The sequence below is a fragment of the Trachypithecus francoisi genome, unplaced genomic scaffold, assembly GCF_009764315.1.
Source record: "Trachypithecus francoisi isolate TF-2019V2 unplaced genomic scaffold, Tfra_2.0 Lachesis_group14, whole genome shotgun sequence".
Classification (NCBI taxonomy): domain Eukaryota; kingdom Metazoa; phylum Chordata; class Mammalia; order Primates; family Cercopithecidae; genus Trachypithecus; species Trachypithecus francoisi.
Genome location: NW_022681459.1, coordinates 42,194,823 through 42,221,228, shown reverse-complemented (window position 1 = coordinate 42,221,228; position 26,406 = coordinate 42,194,823). Strand labels below are relative to the sequence as shown.

The 26,406-nt window shown below is 47.8% G+C and overlaps 1 protein-coding gene across 1 annotated transcript in view; it reads left to right on the top strand.

Moving 5' to 3' along the window:
* The window catches only part of DGCR6 (DiGeorge syndrome critical region gene 6), a 25,965-nt gene extending 3,954 nt beyond the window's left edge, over nucleotides 1-22,011 (top strand). The window contains exon 4 of the mRNA XM_033233947.1: nucleotides 21,889-22,011. Within this exon, the coding sequence (XP_033089838.1) occupies nucleotides 21,889-22,011 (123 nt within the window). The remainder of the gene's footprint in view (nucleotides 1-21,888) is intronic.
* Nucleotides 22,012-26,406: the final 4,395 nt, after the last annotated feature.

The window sequence follows — 26,406 nt, the reverse complement described above, 5'->3', positions numbered from 1 at the left end:
GGTTTCTCTACTGTAATGTTTCTCTTTTCCTTTGCCCCTCCGTACTGTAGTCTAATGAAGGAAGTGACTGCATGCAGCCTGCACTTACTGAGTGGGGAGTTATCCTCCATGTAATTAAGGGTGAAGTATCTACTTAAGTTACTCAAAATTTGGCCAGGCGCGGTGGCTCAAGCCTGTAATCCCAGCACTTTGGGAGGCCGAGACGGGTGGATCACGAGGTCAGGAGATCGAAACCATCCTGGCTAACACGGTGAAACCCCGTCTCTACTAAAAAATACAAAAAACTAGCCGGGCGAGGTGGCAGGCGCCTATAGTCCCAGTTACTCGGGAGGCTGAGGCAGGAGAATGGCATAAACCCAGGAGGCGGAGCTTGCAGTGAGCTGAGATCCGGCCACTGCACTCCAGCCTGGGGGATAAAGCAAGACTCCGTCTCAAAAAAAAAAAAAAAAAAATTCTTCTGCATGGTACATTTGTGTCTTCTCTACTGTTTGTTAATTTATTCAATATATATATTTTTTGACATGGAGTTTCACTCTTGTTGCCCAGGCTGCAGCGCAATGGCAGGATCTCAACTCACTGCAACCTCCACTTCCTGGGTTCAAGCAATTCTTCTGCCTCAGCCTCCTGAGTAGCTGAGATTACAGGTGCTCGCCACCACGCCTGGCCAATTTTTTATATTTTTAGTAAAGATGGGATTTCACCATGTTGGCCAGGCAGCTCTCAAACTCCTGACCTCAGGTGATCCCGAGGACCTCCCAAAGTGCTGGAATGACAGGCGTGAGCCACTGTGCCTGGCCTCAATATATTTTTTACATCAACCTGGACTCATGGATATTTGTTTTATACTTTGGGTTATAATCAAATACTACTTTATTTTGTGGCTCAAATTGTTTTAGCTTTGACTATTGGGCCCTCTTAGTTGACTGCAGGATTCCCTGTGATACCCTCTCATTGTGGGTATTCTCTCTCGCTCGCTCACTCGCTCTCTGTCTCTCTCTTTGTACTTCCTGACTTTCTGGTACTATATATAATACTCCAGGTTCATCTTGTGTATTTGCTGCACTTGTCATAGGATCAACTAGTTCTCCAGGGTGCCTTGGTTTCTTAATTTGGAGAATGGTGTTAGAAACCAAAATCTGGTCAGGTATGGTGGCTCTTGTCTGTAATCCCAGCACTGTGGGAGGCCGAGGCAGGCAAATCATGAGGTCAGGAGTTTGACACCAGCCTGGTCAACATGGTGAAACTCCATCTCTACTAAAAATACAAAACCAAAAAAATTAGCTGGGTTTGGTGCCAGGCACCTGTAATTCCACCTATTGGGGAAGCTGAGGCAAGAGAATCACTTGAACTCAGGAGGCAGAAGTTGCAGTGAGCCAAGGTTGTGCCACTGCACTCCAGCCTGGGCGACAGAGCCAGACTCTGTCTAAAAAAAAAACAAAAGGCCGGGCGCGGTGGCTCACGCCTGTAATCCCAGCACTTTGGGAGGCCGAGATGGGCGGATCATGAGGTCAGGAGATCGAGACTATCCTGGCTAACATGGTGAAACCCTGTCTCTACTAAAAATACAAAAAACTAGCCGGGCGAGGTGGTGGGCGCCTGTAGTCCCAGCTACTCAGGAGGCTGAGGCAGGAGAATGGTGTAAACCCGGGTGACGGAGCTTGCAGTGAGCTGAGATCCGGCCACTGTACTCCAGGCTGGGCGACAGAGCGAGACTCCGTCAAGAAAGAAAGAAAGAAAGAAAGAAAGAAGGAAGGAAGGAGGAAGGAAGGAAGAAGGAAGGAAGGAGGGAGGGAGGGAGGGAGGGAGGGAGGGAGGGAGGGAGGGAGGGAGGGAGGGAGGGAGGGAGGGAGGGAGGGAAAGAAAGAAAGGAAAGACAGGAAAAAGAAAGGAAAGAAACCAGGATCTGGGTGCTGGATGTGGTTGTTGCTACTGGGATGTTGTTGCTTCCAGGCTGTGTCAGCTGATAGAGCCAGGAAATAAATATGGCTGCATGCCGTGGCTCAGGCACAAAATCCCAGCTCTTTGGGAGGCTGAAATGGGAGGATCACTTGAAGCCAGGAGTTTGATACCAGCCTGGGCAGCAAAGTGAGTCTCTGTCTCTACAAAAACATTTAAAAAAAGAAATAGCTGCGTGGGTGTGGTGGTGTATCCCTGTAATCCTAGCTACTCGGGAGGTTAAAGCAGGAGGATCGCTTGAGCCCAGGAGTTGGAGGCTGCAGTGAGCTATGATCACACCACTGGACTGCAGCCTGGGTGACAGCAAGATCAGGTTTTACATAAATAAATACATTAATTAAAAATGTAAAAATAGTGTATGCTAACCTGCATATATTAACCTGCATATATACTGTATATATAACCATCTGTATCTTTATGAAGCTAAACATGAGTTTACACTGATGTCCCCGACTCTAATCCATTACCACATGGATCATTCCAATCTCCCCTTACTCTAACACCGAGAAACCTGTCTCTGCCCACCTGCCACACATTTACTTAACATAAGTCAATATTTCTCCATACTTGATTTACAGAGCAAAGATGCATTGCAATTATATAAAGAAACAATGACAAGACTTTATTTAGAAAATACATTGAAAAAAAAGAGTTATAGGAGAAAAAGTTTGCAGGTTGCAGGGAAGGTAGTGGGAATGGAATGGGTATCTCTGGAGAGAGTTGGCATACTTGGTGGGGCAGGGTCCATAGGAACAGTGCCCTGGGCTCCCTCAGGAGCTGTTCCTTAGGGCTAGGCTGGATCTGTGGGCATCCACCCCAGTGCTCATCCATGAGGAACATGCAGCAAAGCCTGGGCAAACAGGCCCTGGGGTCCAGAGGAAGGGAACCTCTTCTTATAGCCAGGACAAACAAGGTAGAAGTTTAGGCAGACGTATGGCCCCTTGCAATGATGTAAGGAAGAGAATCCTATCCCCTCCACCCTCCAGCCAGGTCAACTTCCAGTGGAAACCAGGAAGGGATGCTCTCACTGGGATCCCCCAGGATACAGGAGCAGGAGCAGGACAGACCAGGTTGACAATATGAACACATCTGTCTCCTGGCTCCACAGTGGAACTCTCACTGCAAAAGGTAGAATTTTTCTGGTCTCATTCTGCTTCCTTCCCCTCAGAGCTCCTTAGAGGTCTTGGTTCTCTAGTTTATTACAGGCATGCAGCGATCAGAGATGAATTTGTGTTGGAAACACAGAGCAGAAACAAGGTGCAGGATGGGGGGAACATAACACTGGCTACTTCTCAAGCAAGCTGTTCTTTCTGGTCAACTTCTGTGTCTTAGACCCCATGCTTGTGCATCTTTTTTTTTTTTTTGAGACGGAGTCTCGCTCTGTCTCCCGGGCTGGAGTGCAGTGGCCGGATCTCAGCTCACTGCAAGCTCCGCCTCCCGGGTTTACGCCATTCTTCTGCCTCAGCCTCCCGAGTAGCTGGGACTACAGGCGCCCGCCACCTCGCCTGGCTAGTTTTTTGTATTTTTTAGTAGAGACGGGGTTTCATGGTGTTAGCCAGGATGGTCTCGATCTCCTGACCTCGTGATCCACCCGTCTCAGCCTCCCAAAGTGCTGGGATTACAGGCTTGAGCCACCGCGCCCGGCCGCTTGTGCATCTTGAACCAGAGGAGAATGAGCTAGTTAGTTGGTGGCCCAATACTTCTATGCCAAACAAAGCCCTGGGCAGGCAATGAGAGAGGCCTGAAGGCAAAGCTGCTTCTTGCTCTGTCCACACCAGAGGCAAGGTTGCTAGGAGAAAAGGCAAGACTGTGCATGCATCTAAGTGCTGCTTTGCTTTGGGTGGTGTTGGGCCTCCCACTTGCAATAAGGGGATGCTATCAGAGCTCCCGGGGTTTTGGCTGAAAGTAGGATCCCTAGGCCGGTTGCGGTGCCTCACTCCTGTAATCCCAGCACTTTGGGAGGCTGGGGTGGGCAGATCACGAGGTCAAGAGATCGAGACTGGCCTGGCCAACATGGTGAAACCCTGTCTCTACTTAAAAATACAAAAATTGGCCGTGTGTGGTGGCTCACGCCTGTAATCCCAGCACTTTGAGAGGCCAAGGCGGGCGGATCACCTGAGGTTGGGAGTTCGAGACCACCCTGACCAACATGCAGAAACCCTGTCTCTACTAAAAATACAAAAATTTTAACAGGGGCCAGGCACGGTGGCTCACGCCTGTAACCCCAGCACTTTGGGAGGCCGAGGTGGGCGGATCACAAGGTCAGGAGATCAAGACCATCCTGGCTAACACGGTGAAACCCCATCTCTACTAAAAATATGAAAAATTAGCCAGGTGTGGTGACAGGCACCTCTAGTCCCAGCTACTCGGGAGGCTGAGGCAGGAGAATGGCGTGAACCCAGGAGGCGGAGCTTGCAGTGAGCTGAGATTGCACGACTGCACTCCAGCTTGGGCGACAGGGCAAGACTGTCTCAAAAAAAAAAAAAAAAAAAAAAAGTCAGGCATGGTGGCTCACGCCTGTAATCCTAGCACTTTGGGAGGCTGAGACGGGTGGATCACCAGAGGTCAGGAGTTCGAGATCAGCCTGACCAACACGGAGAAACCCCGTCTCTACTAAAAATACAAAAATTAGCTGGGCATGGTGGCACATGCCTGTAATGCCAGCTACTCAGGAGGCGCAGGAGAATTGCTTGAACCTGGGAGGCGGAGGTTGCAGTGAGCTGAGATGGCGCCATAGCACTCCAGCCTGGGCAACAAGAGTGAAACTCTGTCTCAAAAAAAAAAAAAAGAAAAAAGAAGAAAGTGAGCACCCACGTCTTAGTTCTGATTTAGGGGAAAGCTTTCAGTCTTTTATGATTGTTGATGTTTTCAAAGTATTAACTTCTGGTTTTGTTGTTTTCTTTTTTTTTTTTTTTTTGAGACGGAGTCTCGTTCTGTTGCCCAAGCTGGAGTGCAGTCGCACGATCTCAGCTCACTGCAAGCTCTGCCTCCCAGGTTCACACCTGCCTCAGCCTCCCGAGTACCTGGGACTACAAGTGCCCCCACCACTCCCGGCTAATTTTTTGTATTTTTAGTAGAGATGGGGTTTCACCATGTCAGCCAGGATGATCTTGATCTCCTGACCTCGTGATCTGCCCATCTCGGCCTCCCAAAGTGCCGGGATTACAGGCTTGAGCCACCGCGCCCGGCCTTGTTGTTTCTTTATTGTTTTTCTATTTTGAAATTTTCTTTGTCTTCACTCTATTGTTATTAATTCCTTCCTTCTGTTAGGATTAAGCTTAGTTTGCTCTACCTTTCCTAGTTCCTTAAGGTCTAATGTAAAATTATTGTGTTTAGATTTTTTAATAAGATTTTTCTTCTTTTTCAAGGGGGGACATTTATAACTATAACTTTCACTCTAAGCACAACTTCCATGACTCCCTGAAATTTAGGGAAGTCATGTTTTTGCTGCTATTTATCACAAAGTATTTTCTGATTTTTCCTGTGATTTATTCTTTGATCTATTGATGGTTTAAGGTATGGTGTTTAATTTCCACATATTTCTGAAATTTTCAGTTTTCCTTCTGTTCTTAATTTCTAGGTTTCATTCCATTCTGGGCATAGAAGATAGTTTGTATGATTTCAGTTCTTTTGAATGTACCCCGAAACTTGTTATGTTGCCTAACGTATGGTCCATCCTGGAGAATATTTCATGTGCAATTGAGAAGAATGTATGTTTTGTTGCTCTTATGTGGTGTGTTCTTTGGATGTTCTTTAGGTCTAGTTGGCTCATAGTGTTGTTCACGTTCTCTTTTTTTTTTTTTTTTTTTTGAGGCGGAGTCTCACTCTGTCGCCCGGAATGGAGTGCAATGGCCGGATCTCAGCTTACTGCAAGCTCCGCCTCCCGGGTTTTACACCATTCTCCTGCCTCAGCCTCCCAAGTAGCTGGGACTACAGGCACCCGCCACCTCACCCGGCTAGTTTTTGTATTTTTAGTAGAGACGGGGTTTCACCGTGTTAGCCAGGATGGTCTTGATCTCCTGACCTCGTGATCCGCCCGTCTCGGCCTCCCAAAGTGCTGGGATTACAGGCTTGAGCCACCGCGCCCGGCCCGTTCTCTTTTTTTTAATTGATGTTTCTTTTTCTGGTTATGATATGTATTATGGAAAATGCGGCAGTGACAACTCTAATTGTTTAATGGTGTGCTCCTCTCTGCAATTCTGTCATTTTCTTCACGTATTTGTTGTTGGGTATATATTTGTTTTTTGTTTGTTTGTTTGTTTTTGAGGCGGAGTCTCGCTCTGTTGCCCGGACTGGAGTGCAGTGGCCGGACCTCAGCTCACTGCAAGCTCCGCCTCCCGGGTTTACGCCATTCTCCTGCCTCAGCCTCCCGAGTAGCTGGGACTACAGGCGCCCGCCATCTCGCCCGGCTAGTTTTTGTATTTTTAGTAGAGACGGGGTTTCACCGTGTTAGCCAGGAAGGTCTCGATCTCCTGACCTCGCGATCCACCCGTCTCGGCCTCCCAAAGTGCTGGGATTACAGGCTTGAGCCACCGCGCCCGGCCTGGGTATATATTTGTTTATGATTGTTATATATTCTCAAGAAGTTGACCCTTGTAACAATATGTAATGTCCTTCTTTGTCTTGCAACAATTTTTGACTTGAAAAATGGTTCAATTGTGGCTGGGCACGGTGGCTCACGCCTGTAATCCCAGCACTTTGGGAGGCCACGGCAGGCGGATCACGAGGTCAGGAGATCGAGACCAGCCTGGCGAACACGGTGAAACTCCGTCTCTACCAAAAATACAAACAAAATTAGCCAGGCATGGTGGTGGGCCCCTGTAATCACAGCTACTCAGGAGGCTGAGGCAGGAGAATGAAGTGAACCCAGGAGGCAGAGCTTGCAGTGAGCCGAGATCATGCCACTCCACTCCAGCCTGGGCAACAGAGCGAGACTCCGTCTCAAAAAAAAATAAAAATAAATAAATAAAATAAAAACCATGCGTGTACCCTTGACACGATATGAACAAATGGCGCTTATTCTGTGATCTTCCTCCCACTGTGATCTAGTCAATTACTATTCACATACATATTCTGTTAGGATAACTTTTCACCCCACAAGATGTATTGTGTTGTGTGGATTGTCAAAAGCTCAACTTCTTGCTATTTACAGAATTTGGAGGTTCCCAAGACCACCCTCAGGTTTGACATTTCAGTGTGAGGACCCACTAAACTCACTGAAAGCTGTTATGTGCCCAGTTACCTCTACAGCAGTGAAAGGATACAAATGACAACAAAACCCGACAGGAGGTGCATGGGGCAGAATTCAGGATTGTTCCAAGGATGGAGCTTCCAGTTGTCTACTCCCTGGAGTCCTGGACAGAGCCAATCTTCCCAGCAATAGTGTGTGACAGTACACACTGAGTATTGCCAATCAGAGAAGATCACCTGAGCTGTCATGTTGAGACTTTATCTGAGGCTCATTCACATAGATGTCATTGACCATCTACATGGCTGACCTTAGTGCCTGGTGAGGGTGAATGATACCATGCGGCTCAAAGCCCCTACCATACATCCACTGTTAGCATGAACTCCCTGTTGTGACCCAAAGCCCCCAGGTACACAGACACTCTTATCAGGCAGAACATTCTAAGAGCTTAGAGATCACATCCCATGAGCCAAGGACAAAGTTCAGACTTCCCTTTGAGTAAGGTTGATCCCTTATCACACACTATTGAAATAAAAATTCTGGCCAGGCGTGATGGCTCACGCCTGTAATCCCAGCACTTTGGGAGGCCAAGGTGGGCAGATCACGAGGTCAGGAGATCAAGACCATCCTGGCTAACACGGTGAAATCCTGTCTCTACTAAAAATACAAAAAAATTAGCTGGGTGTGGTGGCAGGCACCTGTAGTCCCAGCTACTTGGGAGGCTGAGGCAGGAGAATGAGGCAGTGAACCCGGGAGGCAGAGCTTGCAGTGAGCCAAGATTGTGCCTCTGCACTCCAGCCTGGGTGAAAGAGTGAGACTCCGTCTCAAAAAAAAAAAAAATAAACAAACAAACAAATAAATAAATAAATAAAAATTCTACAGATATAGACAAAAATGATATGGAAGGGGCATGAGGCTCCACAGAAGACAACAACCCCAGCTCCTTGTCTGATAATGTCTGGCTGATCAGGGGGCAACTGGGAGGAAGATTCATAAAACAGGCCAGCGCTTCCAACTCCTGCTGAGACTCTGCCCTATAGTTCTTATTATTTATTATTTTATATTTTGTGAAAAGGTAACACATGTTTTTAATAATAAAAATGAAAGGACGGGCACGGTGGCTCACATCTGTAATCTCAGAACTTTGGGAGGCTGAGGCGGGTGAATCATGAGGTCAGGAGTTTGAGAATAGCCTGGCCAACAGTAAAACCCCGTCTCTACTAAAAATACAAAAAATGAGCCGGGTGTGGTGGCGGGCGCCTATAATCCCAGCTACTCGGGAGGCTGAGGCAGGAGAATGGCTTGAACCCAGGAGGCGGAGGTTGCAGTGAGCCAAGATCGCGCCATTGCATTCCAGCCTGGGCGATAGAGAGAGACTCTGTCTAAAAAAAAAAAAAAAAAAAAGCAAGCAACTGTTGAAGAGGGTGCCCAGCTGAAGGTAATTCTCCCTTCCATATGTTAGTAAAGGAAATTGATACTCATTACACCGTTACACAGCCCAGAGGGAGAAGCTGCAGGATGCTGTCTGGCCTGCCTCTTTTTTTTCTAGCAAATTTCCTTTGTATCTTTTCCTTTTTTTTTGAAACAGTCTTCAAGTGATTCTCCTGCCTCAGCCTCCCGAGTAGCTCCCAAGTAGCTGGGATTACAGGTGACTGCCACCATGCCCAGCTAATTTTTATATTTTTAACAGAGACAGGGTTTCACCGTGTTGGCCAGGTTGGTCTCGAACTCCTGACCTCAGGCAGTCCGCCCTCCTCAGCCTCCCAAAGTGCTGGGATTACAGGTGTGAGCCACCGCGCCCGGCCCAAACTTCCCCTATGTCTTTTTATCAACTTAAATTGAGCAAGTAGATACTCATTAAGTGACTTGGAGCAGGTGTCTTTTCTATTCCAAGAACTTTCACTAAGATCTGCTTCAGCAGCCTGTTAACATTTTGTTATTACGGCCAGGTGCAGTGGCTCACGCCTGTGAGCACTCTGGGAGTCCTAGACGGGTGGATCATGAGGTCAAGAGATCAAGACCATCCTGGCCAAAATGCTGAAACCCCATCTCTACTAAAAATACAAAAATTAAGGCCAGGCGTGGTGGCTCACGCCTGTAATCCCAATACTTTGGGAGGCCCAGGCGGGCTGGTCAGGAGATCAAGACCATCCTGGCTAACACAATGAAACCCCTGTCTCTACTAAAAATACAAAAAAATTAGCTGGGGCGAGGTGGCGAGTGCCTGTAGTCCCAGTGACTCGGGAGGCTGAGACAGGAGAATGGCGTGAACCCAGGAGGCGGAGCTTGCAGTGAGTTGAGATCGTGCCACTGCACTCCATCCTGGGTGACAGAGTGAGACTCCGTCTCAAAAGAAAAAGAACAAAACAGAATAAAATCATGATAAGGACTATGAAAGAAGCAAAATGGGAAGCGGGAGCCTGCAGGGAGCTGGATCCTCTGAACCCCAGAGGGAAAAAAGAAATTGACGTGTGTGAGAACTGACAGGAGGGGTTCAGAACAGGGGGAAGAGTGGAGATCCACTTTACAAGGCTGTGGTAGTCGTCCAGGTACGGGGCTGGCGAGTGGGAGTGGGAATAGAGGAAAATAGAGAGGTTCAAGGCCCAAAGGCTTGCTGAATCATACTCAATGGCGGAAAATTGGAAAATTCAACGCTCTCCCCTAAGAGCAGAAACCAAACAAGAATGCTCACTGTCACCACTTCCATTCAACATTGTCCTGGAAGTTCCAGGCATGCCAATCAGGCAACATCATATTATATTAAAAAGAAGCAAAAGGCATCCAAGTTGAAAAGAAAGAAGTAAAACGATATAGATACGCATATATAGAAGTATGACCAGCCGGGCGCGGTGGCTCACGCCTGTAATCCCAGCACTTTGGGAGGCTGAGGCAGGCGGATCACGAGGTCAGGAGATAGAGACCATCCTGGCCAACATGGTGAAACCCCATCTCTACTAAAAATACAAAAAATTAGCCGGGTGTGGTGGCGGGCGCCTGTAGTCCCAGCTACTCAGGAGGCTGAGGCAGGAGAATGGCGTGAACCCGGGAGGTGGAGCTTGCAGTGAGCCGAGATCGCACCACTGCACTCCAGCCTGGGCGACAGAGAGAGACTCCGTCTCAAAAAAAAAAAAAAAAGAAAAGAAAAAAGAAATATGACCTTATTTTTTGTTGTTGTTGCTGTTGGTTTTTTTTTTTCTTTCTTTCTTTTTTTCTTTTGGTTTCATTTTGTTTTGAAATGGATTCTCGCTCATACTCAATGGTGGAAAATTCAGTGCTCTCTCCTAAGAGCAGGAACCAATTAAGCAATTCTCCACCTCAGCCTCCAGAGTAGCTGGGATTACAGGCACCTGCCACCACGCCCGGCTAATTTTTGTATTTTTAGCAGAGACCATGTCGGCCAGACTGGTCTTGAACTCCTGATCTCAGGTGATCGACCCGCCTCAGCCTCCCAAAGTGCTGGGATTACAGGCATGAGCCACTGCACCCGGACTGAAATACAACCTTAAATATAAAAAATCTTAAATAATCCACAGCGCAAAATAAAACTATTAAAGCTAATAGTTTTATTAATTTATTAATTGTAACAATTTATTAATTTCTTAATAATCACATTTAGCAAAGTTACAGGCTACAGGATCAACATAAAAAAATCAGTAGTAAGCCGGGCGCAGTGGCTCAAGCCTGTAATCCCAGCACTTTGGGAGGCCGAGACGGGCGGATCACGAGGTCAGGAGTTCAAGACCATCCTGGCTAACACAGTGAAACCCCGTCTCTACTAAAAAATACCAAAAAAAGCTAGCCGGGCGAGGTGGCGGGCGCCTGTAGTCCCAGCTACTCGGGAGGCTGAGGCAGGAGAATGGCGTAAACCCGGGAGGTGGAGCTTGCAGTGAGCTGAGATCCGGCCACTGCACTCCAGCCCGGGCGACAGAGCAAGACTCCGTCTCAAAAAAAAAAAAAAAAAAAAAAAAAATCAGTAGTATTGTTACACAGCAGCAATGGGCAATCTGCAAAAAAAAAAAAAAAAAAAACAAAACTCCATTTACAAAGGCATCAAAAAGAATAAAATGATTAGGAATATAAATCCAACCAAGGAGGTACAAGGTTTGTACATTGAAAAGGTGCTGCTGGAAGAAACTAAAGACACAAATAAATGGAAAGATATCCTGTATTCATGGATTGAAAGCCTTAATATTAACATGGCAAATACTCCCCAAAACTATCTCCAGATTCAGCGGACTCCCTACCAAAATTCCAATAGCCATTTTTGCAGAAATAGAAAAGCTGATCCTAAAATTTATATAGGATATCAAGAGATGCCAAATAGCCAACCAACCTTGAAAAAAGAGATCAAAATAGGATTATTCAGTCCCCTACAATAATTAGAACAGTGTGGTACTGGCTGAAGGAGATCTACATAGAAAACTAAACAGAACTGAGCATCCAGAAATAACCCCACACATCTATAATTAATTGATTTTGCAGAGGTTGCCAAGACCATTCAATGAGAAAACAATAATGTCTTTAACAAATTGTGCTGGGACAACTGGATATCCATATGCAAATAAAGTCAAACCTTTCCTCATACTGTATACAAAAATGAACTTAAAATGTATTGGAGGCCTAAATACAAGAGCTACGACTATAAAACTCTTATAATAAAATGTAGAGGCAAATATTCATGACCTTGGGCTTGGCAATGTTTCTTTAGCTATGACATCAATGCTAAAAGCAACAAAAGAAAAAATAGATAAATTGGGCCGGGCGCTGTGGCTCACGCCTGTAATCCCAGCACTTTGGGAGGCCGAGGCGGGTGGATCATGAGGTCAGGAGATCAAGACCATCCTGGCCAACATGACGAAACCCTGTCTCTACTAAAAACACAAAAATTAGCCAAGCATGGTAGCAGGCGCCTGTAGTCCCAGCTACTCGGGAGGCTGAGGCAGGAGAACGGTGTGAACCCGGGAGGCGGAGCTTGCAGTGAGCCGAGATTGTGCCACCACACTACAGCCTGGGCAACAGAGCAAGACTCCGTCCCCTCCTCCCTAAAAAAAGAAAAAATAGATAAATTGGACTTCAGGAAAATTTAAAACATTTGTGTACCATCTTAACAGGCCACTTTCTTTTTCAAGAAAGAGAAAAAAGCAATTCACAGAATGAAAGAAATAATATTTATGAATCACATATGTAATAAGGGTGTAGTATCCAGAACACATAAGGAATTTGTATGACTCAATGGCAAAAAGACAAACAACCCAATTAAAAAATGGGCAAAGGACTTACATAGATATTCTCTAAAGAAGATACACAAATGGCTTGCAGCATATGAAAAGATGTTCAACACATTACTCATAGGGAAATGCAAACCAAAATGACAATGAGATATCACTTCACACCCACTAGGATGACTGTAATAATAATAAATTTTAAAAGTTTTGGCAAAGATGTGGAAAAATTGAAATTCTCGTACATTGCTGCTAGGAGTGCAAAATGGTGTAGTCGCTATGGGAGTTTGAAGTTCCTACAATGTTAAACATAAAATTATAGGCTGGGCGCAATGACTCACGCCTATAATCCCAGCACTTTGGGAGGGCAAGGTGGGTGGATCACCTGAGATCAGGAGTTTGAGACCAGCCTAGTCAACATGGTGAAACCCTGTCTCTACTAAAAATACAAAAATTAGCTGGGTGTGGTGGCGGCACCTGTAATCCCAGCTACTCGGGAGGCTGAGGCAGGAGAATCACTTGAAGCTAGGAAGTGAAAGTTGCAGTGAGCTGAGATCACACCACTGCACTGCAGCCTGGGCGACAGCAAGGCTCCATCTCAAAAAATAAATAAATAAATAAATTTACTATATTACCCAGCAATTCCACTTCTGGGTCTATACCCACGAGAATGAAAATGAAAATATTTCTAGACACAAAAATTGGTACACAAATATTCATGGCTACACCATTCACATCAGCCAAAACGTGGAAACTATCCAAATGTCCATGAGCTAAGGAATGGATAAAGAAAATGTGATCTAGGCCAGGCGCGGTGGCTCATGCCTGTAATCCCAGCACTTTGGGAGGCCAAGGTGGGCACATCACGAGGTCAGGGGATTGAGACCATCCTGGCTAACACGGTGAAGCCCCGTCTCTACTAAAAATACAAAAAATTAACCAGGCGTGGTGGCAGGCGCCTGTAGTCCCAGCTACTTGGGAGGCTGTGGCAGGAGAATGGCTTGAACCCAAGAGGTGGAGCTTGCAGTGAGACAACATCATACCACTGCACTCCAGCCTGGGTGACAGAGAGAGACTCCGTCTCAAAAAAAAAAAAAAAAAAAAAAAAAAAAGTGATCTAGCCATACAATGGAACATTATTCAGCCATAAAAAGGAGTGAAGTACTGATACATGGTACAACACGTATGAACCTCAAAGACATAATGCTAAGTGAAAGAAGCCAGATCCAAAAGGTTGTATTGTATGTCTTCCCTTATATGGAAAGTCCAGACTAGGTGAACTCATAGAGACGGAAAGCAGATTAATGGCAGTCAGGGAAACAAGAGTGACTGTTTAATGGGTACGAGGTTTCCTTCTGGGGTAGAGAAAGAGTTCCGGAACTATGTAGTGGTGATAGTTGCACAACACTTGAGTGTACTGAATGTCACTGATTTGTCCACTTCAAAATGCTTAAAATGGTGAATTTTATGTGAATCTTGCTGTAATAAATTAAAAAGGGCTGCTGATGGATAGATGCGGGCTAAGAGTGCAGGAAGGAAATCAAGACTCTCCTGGCTACCTTTAGGGAGTTAAGGGCTGAAAGGGCCTTAAGTGCTCACTTCACTTCGGTCATAACTGCACCCTTTCCCTTCTTTGTCTAGGCATGCTCATCCTCACCTTGGGGACTTCGTACCTGTTCTCCCTTGCGTGCACCTAAAATGATCTTCCTCCAACTCTCAGCCTCACTGCTGCCCTCTCCATTCATGACTCATTCATGCTCTCACCTCCCCAAATAGTTCCACAACCCTGACTGGCTTCTTCCCATCTGCTATATCTCAGGCCTAACGTTACCTTCTCAGTATCCTCACCCCGTGGACACTCACTGTCACATCACCCAGCTCACATGCTTTATTTATCACATTGACCACAATCTGGTATTTTGCTGATGTGATCGCTTGATCATTGCCTGTCTCTTCCCTGTGGCTCAAATGTGAGCTCCATGCAAGAAACAATATCATGTGACTTATCCACACTCTGTCCCCCATGCTGGGCACATTGTGGGCTCTCAAACAAAACACTGAAAAAAATGAATGAATGAATGAATGAATGAAGCTCATCTGGGAGAAAGCAGAAAAAAAATCTAGACTTAAGTGAAAATCAAGCAGAGAAAAGTTGAGATTGTCTATTTACGGGGAGAAGCAGGGTTCCTTTTTATCCTTGATTTTAGACTTGGAAATGTGTCATAGTGAAATCACTTCATTCATCAACCTGCTGCCCACCAGGGCTGCTCATCAAAAGGAACTACCAGTCTTTCTCTCAAAATTCCCCTGGAGCCTCCCACCTTCATTCCTTGGCTCCAGGGTTCCCACACTCTTAGGACTCACAGATTCTACTCACCACAACTGGATATGACCAGGTCTTGGCAATCTGTGAAATCCTATTCACATCATTCACCTACCACAAGAAGTTGTCTCCTTCACATGCTCACACAGCATCACCATCCCATCCTGCAAAATGCTCCTTGCTCCATACCTAGGAGGCCCTGAAAAAGAAATTCATAAACCTACTTTGGTGTCACTCACCACTCAGCATCTGCAATGTTGACTTTTTTCTGTCCTGGCTCCCACCAGGCGATGTCTTATGCTCTTACATCACCAGCAAGAGCCCCATGAGAGCCAATGCTAATGGATGAAGTTCTGGGCCTGGCATACTCTCTAAACTTCCATTTCTGTGTTTTATGCAGAGGTGGCTCACCCCACCTGCTCAACCATCATTGGTTAAGTCTAGTCAGGGTCATCTTGTTTTTTTTTTTTGTTTTTTTTTTGAGAGGGAGTCTGGCTCTGTAGCCCAGGTTGGAGTGCAGTGGCGCCATCTCGGCTCACCGCAAGCTCCACCTCTCGAGTTCACGCCATTCTCCTGCCTCAGCCTCAGTCTCCCGAGTAGCTGGGACTACAGACACCTGCCACTATGTTCGGCTAATTTTTTGTATTTTTAGTAAAGACGGGGTTTCACCATGTTAGCCAGGATGATCTCGATCTCCTGACCTTGTGATCTGCCTGCCTCGGCTCCCAAAGTGCTGGGATTACAGGCTTGAGCCACCGCGCCCGGCTAAGGGTCATCTTGTTTCTTTAGCAGATGCTCAATTATCCAACATCTTTTGCAATAAAAGTGATCAAGGCCAATGAGACTGAAAAGGAAATCTGTGAGTGGGCTTTGGGAGTGATCTTGCTTTCTGGTAAAAGAAACAGATGCAACTAATACCATCCTTTTCTTTATGCACTGATACTCGGTTTGAGATCTGAACTTGGGGCAGCCATTTTGAGGCCATATGGCATCAAGCCACAAACCAAGAATGATGGAGTAAAACACAAAGAGCCTGGGTCGGTGATACCCTCAATCAGCCAGCAAACAATTCATGGGGGGACTTAGTCATTAGACACAGTATGCCTGGGGCCCACAATAATTTCAAGGGCCCATGAAAATGTTTTAATATCTTTGGAAATCAGAAGGATAAACAGCCTGAGGGCACAGCCAATAGAGGGAGGTGGACACATCTGCCCTCCTTCAGGCCCTCACCACCCATGCCCCTCCATTCTCTCCCAGCCATGTCCATGGATGTTAGTGGATAGTGGTGTGCAATTTCAAAACGAGGCATCCTCTATTCACATTTGTAGTGATGTCTGAACCCCAAAGGAACCAATAACATACTTCACTGCATCACCATTTACTCTAACTGTTACAGTTTTAAACAGTTTCAACTTTTGAAATTATATCCTATGGAAGTAATTAAGGGTTCTCTTCAATTACAAGTGTTCATGATAGCAAAAGTGGAATCAATTAAAATGCTCAATTATAGAAATATAATTGTGAAGCATCCATACTTACAAAATCCTTTTTCAGATGTGAAAATGAATGCTTTAGATCTATATTTATTGATATAAAAAAAAATTTTTTTTTTTGAGACAAAGCCTCACTCTGTCACCCAGGCTGGGATGCAGTGGGGTGATCTCAGCTCACTGCAACCTCCGCGTCCCAGGTTCAAGTGATTCTCCTGCCTCAGCCTCTTGAGTAGCTGGGATACAGGTGCCTGCTACCACGCCCGGCTAATTTTTGTATTTTTAGTAGAGACGAGATTTCACCATGTTGGCCAGGCTGGTCTCAAACTCCTGACCTTAGGTGATCCACCTGTCTCAGCCTCCCAAAGTGTTGGGATTACAGGCGTGAGCCACCGCACCCGGCCAACATAAATGTTCTTTTTTTTTTTCTTTTTTTTTGAGATGGAGTTTCACTCTGTTGCCCAGGCTGCAGTGCAGTGGTGCGATCTCGGCTTACCGCAAGCTCTGTCTCTCGGGTTCAAGTGATTCTCCTACCGCCTCAGCCTCCCGAGTAGCTGGGTCTAAAGGCGCCCGCCACCACACCTGGCTAATTTTTTTGTATTTTTAGTAGAGACGGGATTTCACCGTGTTAGCCAGGATGTTCTCAATCTCCTGACCTCGTGATCCACCCTCCTCGCCCTCCCAAAGTTCTCGGATTACAGGCGTGAGACACCACACCCGGCCAAATGTCCATTTTTAAGTGAAAAACTAGGTCAATATTTTTTTTCTTTTTTTTTTCTTTTTTTTTGAGATGAAGTCTCTCTCTGTCGCCCCGGCTGGAGTGCAGTGGTGCAATCTCGGCTCACCGCAACCTCCGCCGACGAGGTTCAAGCGATTCTCCTGCTTCAACCTCCTGAGTAGCTCGGACTACAGGTGCGCATCACCATGCCCAACTATTTTTTTGTATTTTTAGTAGAGTCGGGGTTTCACCATGTTGGCCAGGCTGGTCTTGATCTTGACCTCGTGAGCCGTCCGCCTCAGTCTCCCAAAGTGCTGGAGTTACAGGAGTGAGCCACCACGCCTGGCCTGTTTTTCTTGTTCACATGCATGAACATAGACAAATACATTACACAGAATAATTTTATCAGTAAGATGATTTCAACTGCAAGTAAGAGAAAACCCTAACTCAATGACATCACAATGAGGAAATGTATTTTCCAAAATAACAGGAAATTCCGAATGGTTGGGGGTGCTCTGGCTCCACCTCTCTGTAATCCTCCTGGCTCTGCCCACCTCCTTGTATTGGCTGTGCCCTCAGGCTATCAGGCAACGGCACATAAAGTGCTAATGCCCAGATGTGGAGCTCTCAAGAGTGGAGCATCATTCCCAGAAGGCACCTGACTTCGCCTGTGTCTCATTGGCCAGAACGGTGTCACTTACTCACGTTAAACCAACTACCGAAAAAGGAAACAGGAGCATCATGATTTTTATTTACGTACTTATTTGTTTTTATTTCAATAGTTTTTGGGGGAACAGGTAGTGTTTGGTTACATGAATAAGTTCTTCAGTGGTCATTTCTGAGATTTCAGTGTACTACCACCTGAGCAGTGTACACTGTATCCACTGTATAGTCTTTTATCCCTCCCCACTCCATGCTTCTTCCCCCAGAGTCCCCAATGTCCATTGTATCTTTTATTTATTTACTTATTTTTGTGTGTGTGTGAGATGGAATTTTGCTCTTGTGGCCCTGGCTGGAGTGTAATGGCAGGATCTCGGCTAACCGCAACCTCTGCCTCATGGGTTCAAGCGATTCTCCTGCCTCAGCCTCCCGAGTAGCTGGGATTACAGGCGTGCACCACAACACCCAGTTAATGTTGTATTTTTAGTAGAGACGGGGTTTCTCCATGTTGGTCAGGCTGGTCTCCAACTTCTAACCGCAGGTGATCCACCCACCTCGGCTTCTCAAAGTGCTGGGATTACAGACATGAGCCACCACACCCAACCCATTGTATCATTTTTATACCTTTGTGTCCTTATAGCTTAGCTCCCACTTACAAGTGAGAACATAGAATGTATAGTTTCCCGACCGGGTGCAGTGGCTCACACCTGTAATCCCAGCACTTTGGGAGGACGAGGCAGGCGGATCACGAGGTCAAGAGATCGAGACCATCCTGGCCAAAATGGTGAAACCCCGTCTCTACTAAAAATACAAAAATTAGCTGAGTGTGATGGTGCACACCTGCATTCCCAGATACTTGGGAGGCTGAGGCAGGAGAATTGCTTGAACCCGGGAGGCAGAAGTTGCAATGAGCCGAGATTGCACCACTGCACTCCAGCCTGGTGACAGAGTGAGACTCCATCTCAAAAAAAAAAAAAAAAAAAAAAGAAAAGAAAAGAAAAAAAGGCTGGGCATGGTGGCTCACGTCTGTAATCCCAGTATTTTGGGAGGCCAGGGTGGGTGGATCACCTGAGGTCAGGAGTTCGAGACCAGCCTGGCCAGCATGGTGAAACCCCATCTCTGCTAAAAATACAAAAAAAAAAAAAAAAGGTACTTGGGAGGCTCAGATAGGAGAATCACTTGAACCCAGGAGGTGGAGGTTGCGGTGAGCCGAGATCGCACCACTGCACTCCAGCCTGGGTGACAAAGCGAGATTCCATCTCAAAAAAAAAAAAAAAAAAAAAAAAATGTTTACTTTCCTATTCCTGAGTTACTTCTCTTAGAATAATGGTCTCCAACTCCATCCAGGTAGCTGCAATGCCATTATTTCATTCCTTGTTATGGCTGAGTAGTATTCTATGGTATATATATCTTATTTTCTTTATCCACTCATTGATTGATGGACATTTGGGCTGGTTCCACATTTTTGCAATTGTGAATTGCAGGAGCACCATGATTGACCTGGTCCAATCAGGACCTACCTAGATGGGAAGAGGAACGAAGTCTTCCAAGGCAGTGGCCAATATGTAGAGGTGGATACCTGGGCAAATTCAGTTTCATTAAAAAGAGGGGGAGGTAAATGAATATTGAGGTAAGAACTGTATTAGTCAGTATCCTCCAGAGAAACAGAACCAACAAGATGTACATGTGTGTACATACATGTATACATACATATATAAGGAGATTTATTATAAGAACTTGGCTTATACAATTATGAAAGCTGAGAAGTCCCAAGATTTGCAATCAGCAAGCTGGAGGCCCAGGAGAGCTGATGGTGCACTTTTAGCCTGAGTCCGAAGGCCCGAGGCCCAGGAAGAGCTGAGGTTTCAATTTGAGTCAGAAAGTGGGAAAAGATGTCCTAGCTCAAGAAGTCAGGCAGGAGGAGTTTCCTCTTGCTCTGCCTTTTTTTTCCATTCAGATCTTCAATTGACTGAATGAGGCTTGCCCACATCAGAGACGGCAATCTTCAAACATTAATCTTATCTACAAACTCCCTCACAGTCACCCCCAGAATAACCTTTGAGCAAATGTCTGAGCACCCCGTGGTCCAAGCAAGTTGACGGATAAAATTAACCATCGCAGCAACAAGGAGTATCTGTTGCATGGGGCACGTGACACAACATTAATCAGGATTTCTCTGTACAATAAGAGGGTCAAGAGTGCCTCAGCTTGAATCTAGCCTCTCTTACTTTCCAGTTGCATGTCTTGGTTAACCTGTTTAACTTCTCTAAGCCTCCACTATAAAATGCAGAAAAATGGGCCAGGTGCGGTAGTGCACGCCTGTAATTCCAGCACTTTGGGAGGCCGAGGTGGATGGATCACCAGAGGTCAGGAGTTCAAGACCAGCCTGGCCAACATGGTGAAACCCTGTCTCTACTAAAAATACAAAAATTAGTCAGTCGTGGTTGGGTGGGTGCCTGTAATCCCAGCTACTCGGGAGGCTGAGGTGGAGAATTGCTTGAACCCAGGAGGCGGAGGCTGCAGTGAGCTGAGATCGTGCCACTGCATTCCAGCCTGGGCAACAGAGCGAGATTCTGTCTCAAAAAACAAACAAAACACAAAATGCAGATAATGGGAGGAACCTACTTCATGAGTTGAGGGTGAATTTAATGAGTAAAGTTCACAGCACAGTGTCAGACACATTAAGTGCTCAACACATTGTAGCTATTATTGTCATGATCATTTTATTATGAACTGTGACGTTATGCATTGTGCCAGCTATCAATGTGTTTATTGCTTCTCGGCTCCAAATTCATTCTTAGATGTTTGCTCCTCCCCAGTAGCCTGGACTTTTTTTTTTTTTAGACGAAGTCTTGCTCTTGTCACCCAGGCTGGAGTGCAATGGTGTGATCTTAGCTCACTGCAACCTCCCCCTCCTGGGTTCAAGCGATTCTCCTGCCTCAGTCTCCTGAGTAGGTGGGACTACAGGTGCCTGACACCACGCCCAGCTAATTTTTGTATTTTTAGTAGAGATGGGGTTTCACCATGTTGGCCAGGCTGGTCTTGAACTCCTGACTTCAGGCGATCCAACCACCTAGGCCTCCCAAAGCGCTGGGATTTTACCATTTCTCATTTACACTGATCACAGAGCTGAGCTTTCCCAGTTGAGGGCGCTGAAGAAACATTGCAGGAGAAAGAGGCTTCTCTTACTGGTTCCAGCTGCTGCACCACTGGTCAGCGCTAAGGGTGTGAGGTGTCATGGACCAGGTAATGGGATTCTCAGACACTGGGGGAGGCTTTGGAACCCAGGTTAAGTTCTCCCATTCTGGCCACAGGGAGAGTGCAATTCTTCCCAAGCTGATCTTAGGTGATGGTGCCCCTAGTGGTGAGTGTTCCAACTGCAGCAGGGAGCAATCCCTGGTCCCGTGGAATTTAGGGCTCCATTGTCACCTGCTCAGTGGGGCCTCCCTCAACCACTCTGTTTCATAATAAAATCCCCACCTGTCTGGGCCCTCCCTGTCTCCCCTGCCTACTTTGTTTTCCTCCAGAACTTTCCAACATACTCTATTTATTATTTGCTTATTTTATTGCCTGCCTCCTAAGCTCCACCAGGGCAAAGCTTTTGCCTGTCTTGTTCACTTAGAAGTGTCTAGCACAGTTACCTGGCCCACAGAAGGTGTTCAATAAATATCTGTTGACCTGAGTTGCATGCAGGTCAACCACACCTTCCTGCCCATTGCGATTGCACCGAACACCATGGAGTCCTTTATCGTGGAGGAAAAGCTCCAGGTTTTTAAGGATGAGCACAGGTCAACTTTCCAGGCTTCGTGCTTGGCAGAAAAAGGAAAAATGTGGGTTTTGAAAAATGATTCCCTACAGTGAGGCTTAGGCACCCTACCACCTTCCTAAAGTACCCCAGTTAACTTAGGGGTGAAGCCAAGGAGAGGAACAAATGGATCAATCACTTTGGCCCTCAGGTCAGAATGCTGGCTGCCACTCACTTCTTAAACGAACTGGGATGAAACCCCCTCCGCGCTTGGCTTTGTGGATAACATAAGGATCATAGGGTTAGCGTGGGGTGGAAAGAGGGTCAATAAGATCATGTGAGCAAAACTCAAAGCCCTTAGCGCAGTGCCTGGCACATAGTAGGTGCACAATATATGATTATTTTTGCTGCCAAGCAGCCATTTCCCATTCTCCTGGGGGACTTGCTGGAGATTGTGGAGCAGGGGTTTGTGATTGAGACACCTCTCCCTGAGCCAAGGGGCAGGCTCGTGTCCCAGGTCAGAACAATCAGGCGCTCCCTCCGTAGGATGAAAACCTTAAACGAATGGCATTCTCTTTACCAGAGCAGCAGTGCCCTAACCACACTGTCCTCGCCGGGCAAATCTTCCCAAGAGATCCCCTTTCTGGCCTGGAGCTGCCTTGATTTCATCCCATTTTCCAGTTCTCCAGGCTCCCATGGGCTCTGAGATCACACATTATCTTTCCAGTTTATTTCCTTTTGCCTAAGGAAGCCAAAGTCAGCTTCTGTGGCTTGCGATCAGAGACCCCTGACACTGACCAATGGGAAAAAGGGGGCTCTGGATCCACTACTGCAGGGAGAGGCACTCTAAGCTGTCCCCTAGTCCTTCTGAAGGAAGGCCTGAATACTGGGGGACCCTAAAAGGCATTGCAAATCCTTAATGTCACCATCAAAGTCATACAGGATCTTGGCCCTGCACCTCTCGGGCCAACATCCCACCACTGTCCCAGTTGTTCACACCACTCCAGCCCCACAGGCATCTCTGCCATTTGTCACTGTTTAACTGGACACACTCCCTCCTCAGGGCCTTTGCATTTGCCTTCCCTTGACTCAACTGCTCTTCCTCCAGAAATCCCCATGGCCTACTCCTTTTCCTCTGTGCTCAAATGTCACCTGCTCAGTGCGGCCTCCCTCAACCACCTTACTTCAGAATATGATCCCCAGGGGTCTGGGCCCTCCCTATCCCTTTGCCTACTTAATTTTTCTCCAGAACTTTCCAGCATGGTCTGTCCTTTGCTTATGTATTTTGTTGTCTGCCTCTTAAACCCCATGAAGGTAGAGCTCTTTGTCTGCCTTGCTCACTTAGAAATCTCTAGCACAGTCACTTAGCACAGAGTAGGTGCTCAATAAATATTGACTTGACTTGCATTCTGGGTGGATACAGTTAGGGACTTGGGGTGACCAGGGGCTCTCGATGGAACAAGCCTTTTCCCACAGAGCCCACTGCCTGCTCAGCCCCAGAGATCTTGGCTGACAAGTGCCTCCTGTTGGGGCCAGACTCCTGAGAAAACCCCACTCTTCCAGCGAACTGCATGTCCGGGAGGGCGCCACTTAAGTCCCAGCCTCTCCTGGATGGAGAACCAGTGTATCTTGGAACACTCTTTTTTTTTTGGAGATGGAGTTTCACTCTTGTTGCCCAGGCTGGAGTGCCGTGGCGCAATCTTGGCTCACTGCCACCTCCGCCTCCAGGGTTCAAGCAATTCTCATGCCTCAGCCTCCTGAGTAGCTGGGATTACAGGAGCATGCCACCATGCCTGGCTAATTTTTGTATTTGTATTTTTTATTTTTTGAGACGGAGTCTCACTCTGTCGCTCAGGCTGGAGTGCAATGGTGCCATGTTGGATCACTGTAACCTCTGCTTCCCAGGTTCAAGTGATTCTCCTGCCTTAGCCTCCCCAGTAGCTGGGTTTACAGGCACCCCGCCATCATGTACGGCTACTTTTTGTATTTTTGTAGAAACGGGGTTTCACCATGTTGGCCAGGTTGGTCTCCAACTCCTGACCTCAGGTGATCCGCCCACCTCGGCCTCCCAAAGTACTGGGATTACAGGCATGAGCCACATGCCCAGCCTAATTTTTGTATTTTTGGTAGAGATGGGGTTTCATTATGTTGGCCAGGCTGGCCTGGAACTCCTGACCTCAAGTGATCCGCCCGCCTCGGCCTCCCGAAGTGTTGGGATTACAGCCACCGCGCCCGGCTGAAAGACTCTCAATAATAATAAATAATAATAACAGTAACAATGGCAAGCATTTATGCTCGCTGGCCTTTCCCCTTGGGTCTGTATTAAGGGCTTCACATCCAATATCCCACTTAAGTCTCAGATCGTTTTGAGACCCATGATATCCATTTTATACCACATTATACCCATTTTAAAGATGAGAAAACTGAGGCTTGGAGAATGTCCGTAGTATTCCCACCATTTCCTGCGACTTCCTGGAGCCTGGCCCACAGAGGAGGGTTCAGGAAGGACGCTTTCCTTCCTCGCCCCAGGGAACAGGGAGGGACATGAGCGCTGGCGTTGAAAGTGGGGGAGTCTGAGAGGCTTGGGCGCTGGGTGCGCGGGAGCGAGCGTGCGTGCTTGGCGCGAAGGCTCCTGGCGCAGCCGACCCGACCGCCCAGCCGCGCAGTGGCTTTCCGGAGGGGTGGGGCGGCCGCCTCGGGTCCTGACGTCAAGCTCCCTCCGGCCGTCACTCAGCGCTCGGCCCCGCCCCGCCGCGGCTGCAGCATCAGCGCCGAGCCCGGAGGAGCCACCGCCACCGCCTCCCGGGACTCGGAACCCAGCGCTCGGAGCCATGGCCTCGGTCCTCGCGGGTAAGGGGCTGCGGGACACGGTGGCGGCGGGCGGGCAGCGCCCGGCCCCCGCACCCACCTTTGGCTGACAGAGGCGGAGACCCGACAGAGGCTTCTACGCACCGTCAAGAAGGAGGTGGGTGCCGGGGTGGGGGCGCTGGGCAGGATTCCCCAAGGCAGAGGGCAGCACAGCCAAACGGGAAAAGAGCCTCCGTGGAAGGGTGGCCTCTGGCGGTGGGGGGGCGGCCAGACCAGGTGTGGGACTCACCTGGGTAGGCATTGACCTCCCGCAGGGCAGGAGGCGCAGCGAGGGAGTTTGGGGGTCGGGGTCGGCATAGGCATGGGGAGGCTTTGGCCCATTTGAGGCTTTGTGCGGGGGCGGATGCAGCGTGAGGCCCCTCCAGGTGTAGGGCCCACCTGGATGTGTCCCAGTAGAACCTCCGGTTGTGGAGGAGCAAGCAGGTGGGTGCGGTTCAGGAAGGGGATCTTCCAAGAGAGACAAGCTGCTGGGGGGAACCCCCACAGGGGGTGCTGGGGGAGGGGCCCTGATGGGGCTGCTGAAGGTGGGGCACCCTTCGGGAAAAGGTAGAGGGAAAATAAAGCCTCCCTCCCCAGCCCCCAAATTCTCAGTCCTTGGAGCCACCTCCAGGAGCCAGGGGACTCCTTCCCTGAGAGTCCCGGGTCAGTGAGCTGCTCACCTGTCAGTAGGGGTCCCTTCACCCCCCACCCCACACACTCAGAGGGTGAGAATTAGAGAGGTTCTGCCATTTCTCTGCCCCTCCACTCTCCCTGGGGTCAGCACAGGGGCCCAGTCTAATCTTTAAGGGCTCATGACCAAAGACCTCCCAGAATCCCGTAGACAGGGAGAATTTGTAGTCCTTGGGGCCTGGGGTAGCATTTCCATGCCTGGACTCTGTGCTCTGGTGTGTACGCCTGCGTGGGTGAGGACCTGTGGCTGTGAGTATGTGCATATGAGAATGTCTGTGTGTCTGTCTGGAGATACCTAAGTGTATCTCTTTGCATTGTGTGTACACATATCTATGTGTGTCTGTATCTGTTTTTGTGAGAGTGGGTCTATGTGTGTGTATTGTGTGGTGCATGAGTCTGTGTGAATGAGTGATGCTGTGACTGTGCGTGTGTATCTTGAGTGGGTGTGTGGCATGTGATGTATGAGTCTGTGTGAATAACTAGGGCTGTGACGCCGTGTGTGTGCGTGTGTCTGTGTGTTGCCCTCCCCATTCTTCAGCCTCAGACCCCATTGCTGCTGTGTCTTTGTCACTTTTTAACCTTATGAGCACTTAGCCCAAGGCCTTGCATGGCAGCAGACCTTGTGGGCTGGCCTGGTTTCTGGGCCTGGCTTTCAGTGCGTGTGTGTGTGCGCGCGCGTGTGCATGTGTATGTGTGTTGGGGGTGTCGGCTGAGGTGGCAGCATCAAGCATCACTGATGACCCCTCCTTCCCTGCACAGTGGCAGACAGCCACCAAGGGCAGCCTGGAGGCTTGGACCTGTTGCTGCCCCTCCCTCCTCGGGGAGCATGAGTATGTGTCTGTGTGTGTGTGTGTGTGTCTGTGTGTGGCATGTCCTATTTTGTTTAAAGAATGAGCTCCAGGGCTGGTTGGCACATTCTAGCATTTTCGAATGAGACATGCAGAATACATTGGATCCCTCAGAAAGGTCCAGAAGTTTTCAGCTCAGCCTTTGTATAGACTCCTGTGGGTACTCCAAGGGAGGTCTGTCTAGAACCTCTTTTTTTTTTTTTTCCTGAGACAGCATCTCGCTCTGTGGCCCAGGATGGAGTGCAGTGGTGCAGTCTCCGCTTACTGCAAACTCTGCCTCCCGGGTTCACGCCATTCTTCTGCCTCAGCCTCCCGAGTAGCTGGGACTATAGGCGCCCACCACCACGCCTGGCTAATTTTACTTTTTTTTTTTTTTTTAGTGGAGACTGGGTTGCACTGTGTTAGCCAGGATGGTCTCGATCTCCTGACCTCGTGATCCGCCCGCCTTGGCCTCCCAAAGTGCTGGAATTACAGGCGTGAGCCACCCTGTCTGGCTTAGAACCTCTTTTCAACAGAACTCAGACCAACAACATTCTTGTGACTATTTCAGGGAAGGGGCATGTACCTCACAAAGCACCTGCTGTCTTTTTGTTCATGGTTTAACCAGACTTACATGTAATATGTGCCCCCAAGATGTTTTTGCCTGAGGTAGCTTTGTTTTTAAGGCAATATTTGGTTGAATTGGGGAAGGGGCTGCAGGCAGAAGAGAACTCCAG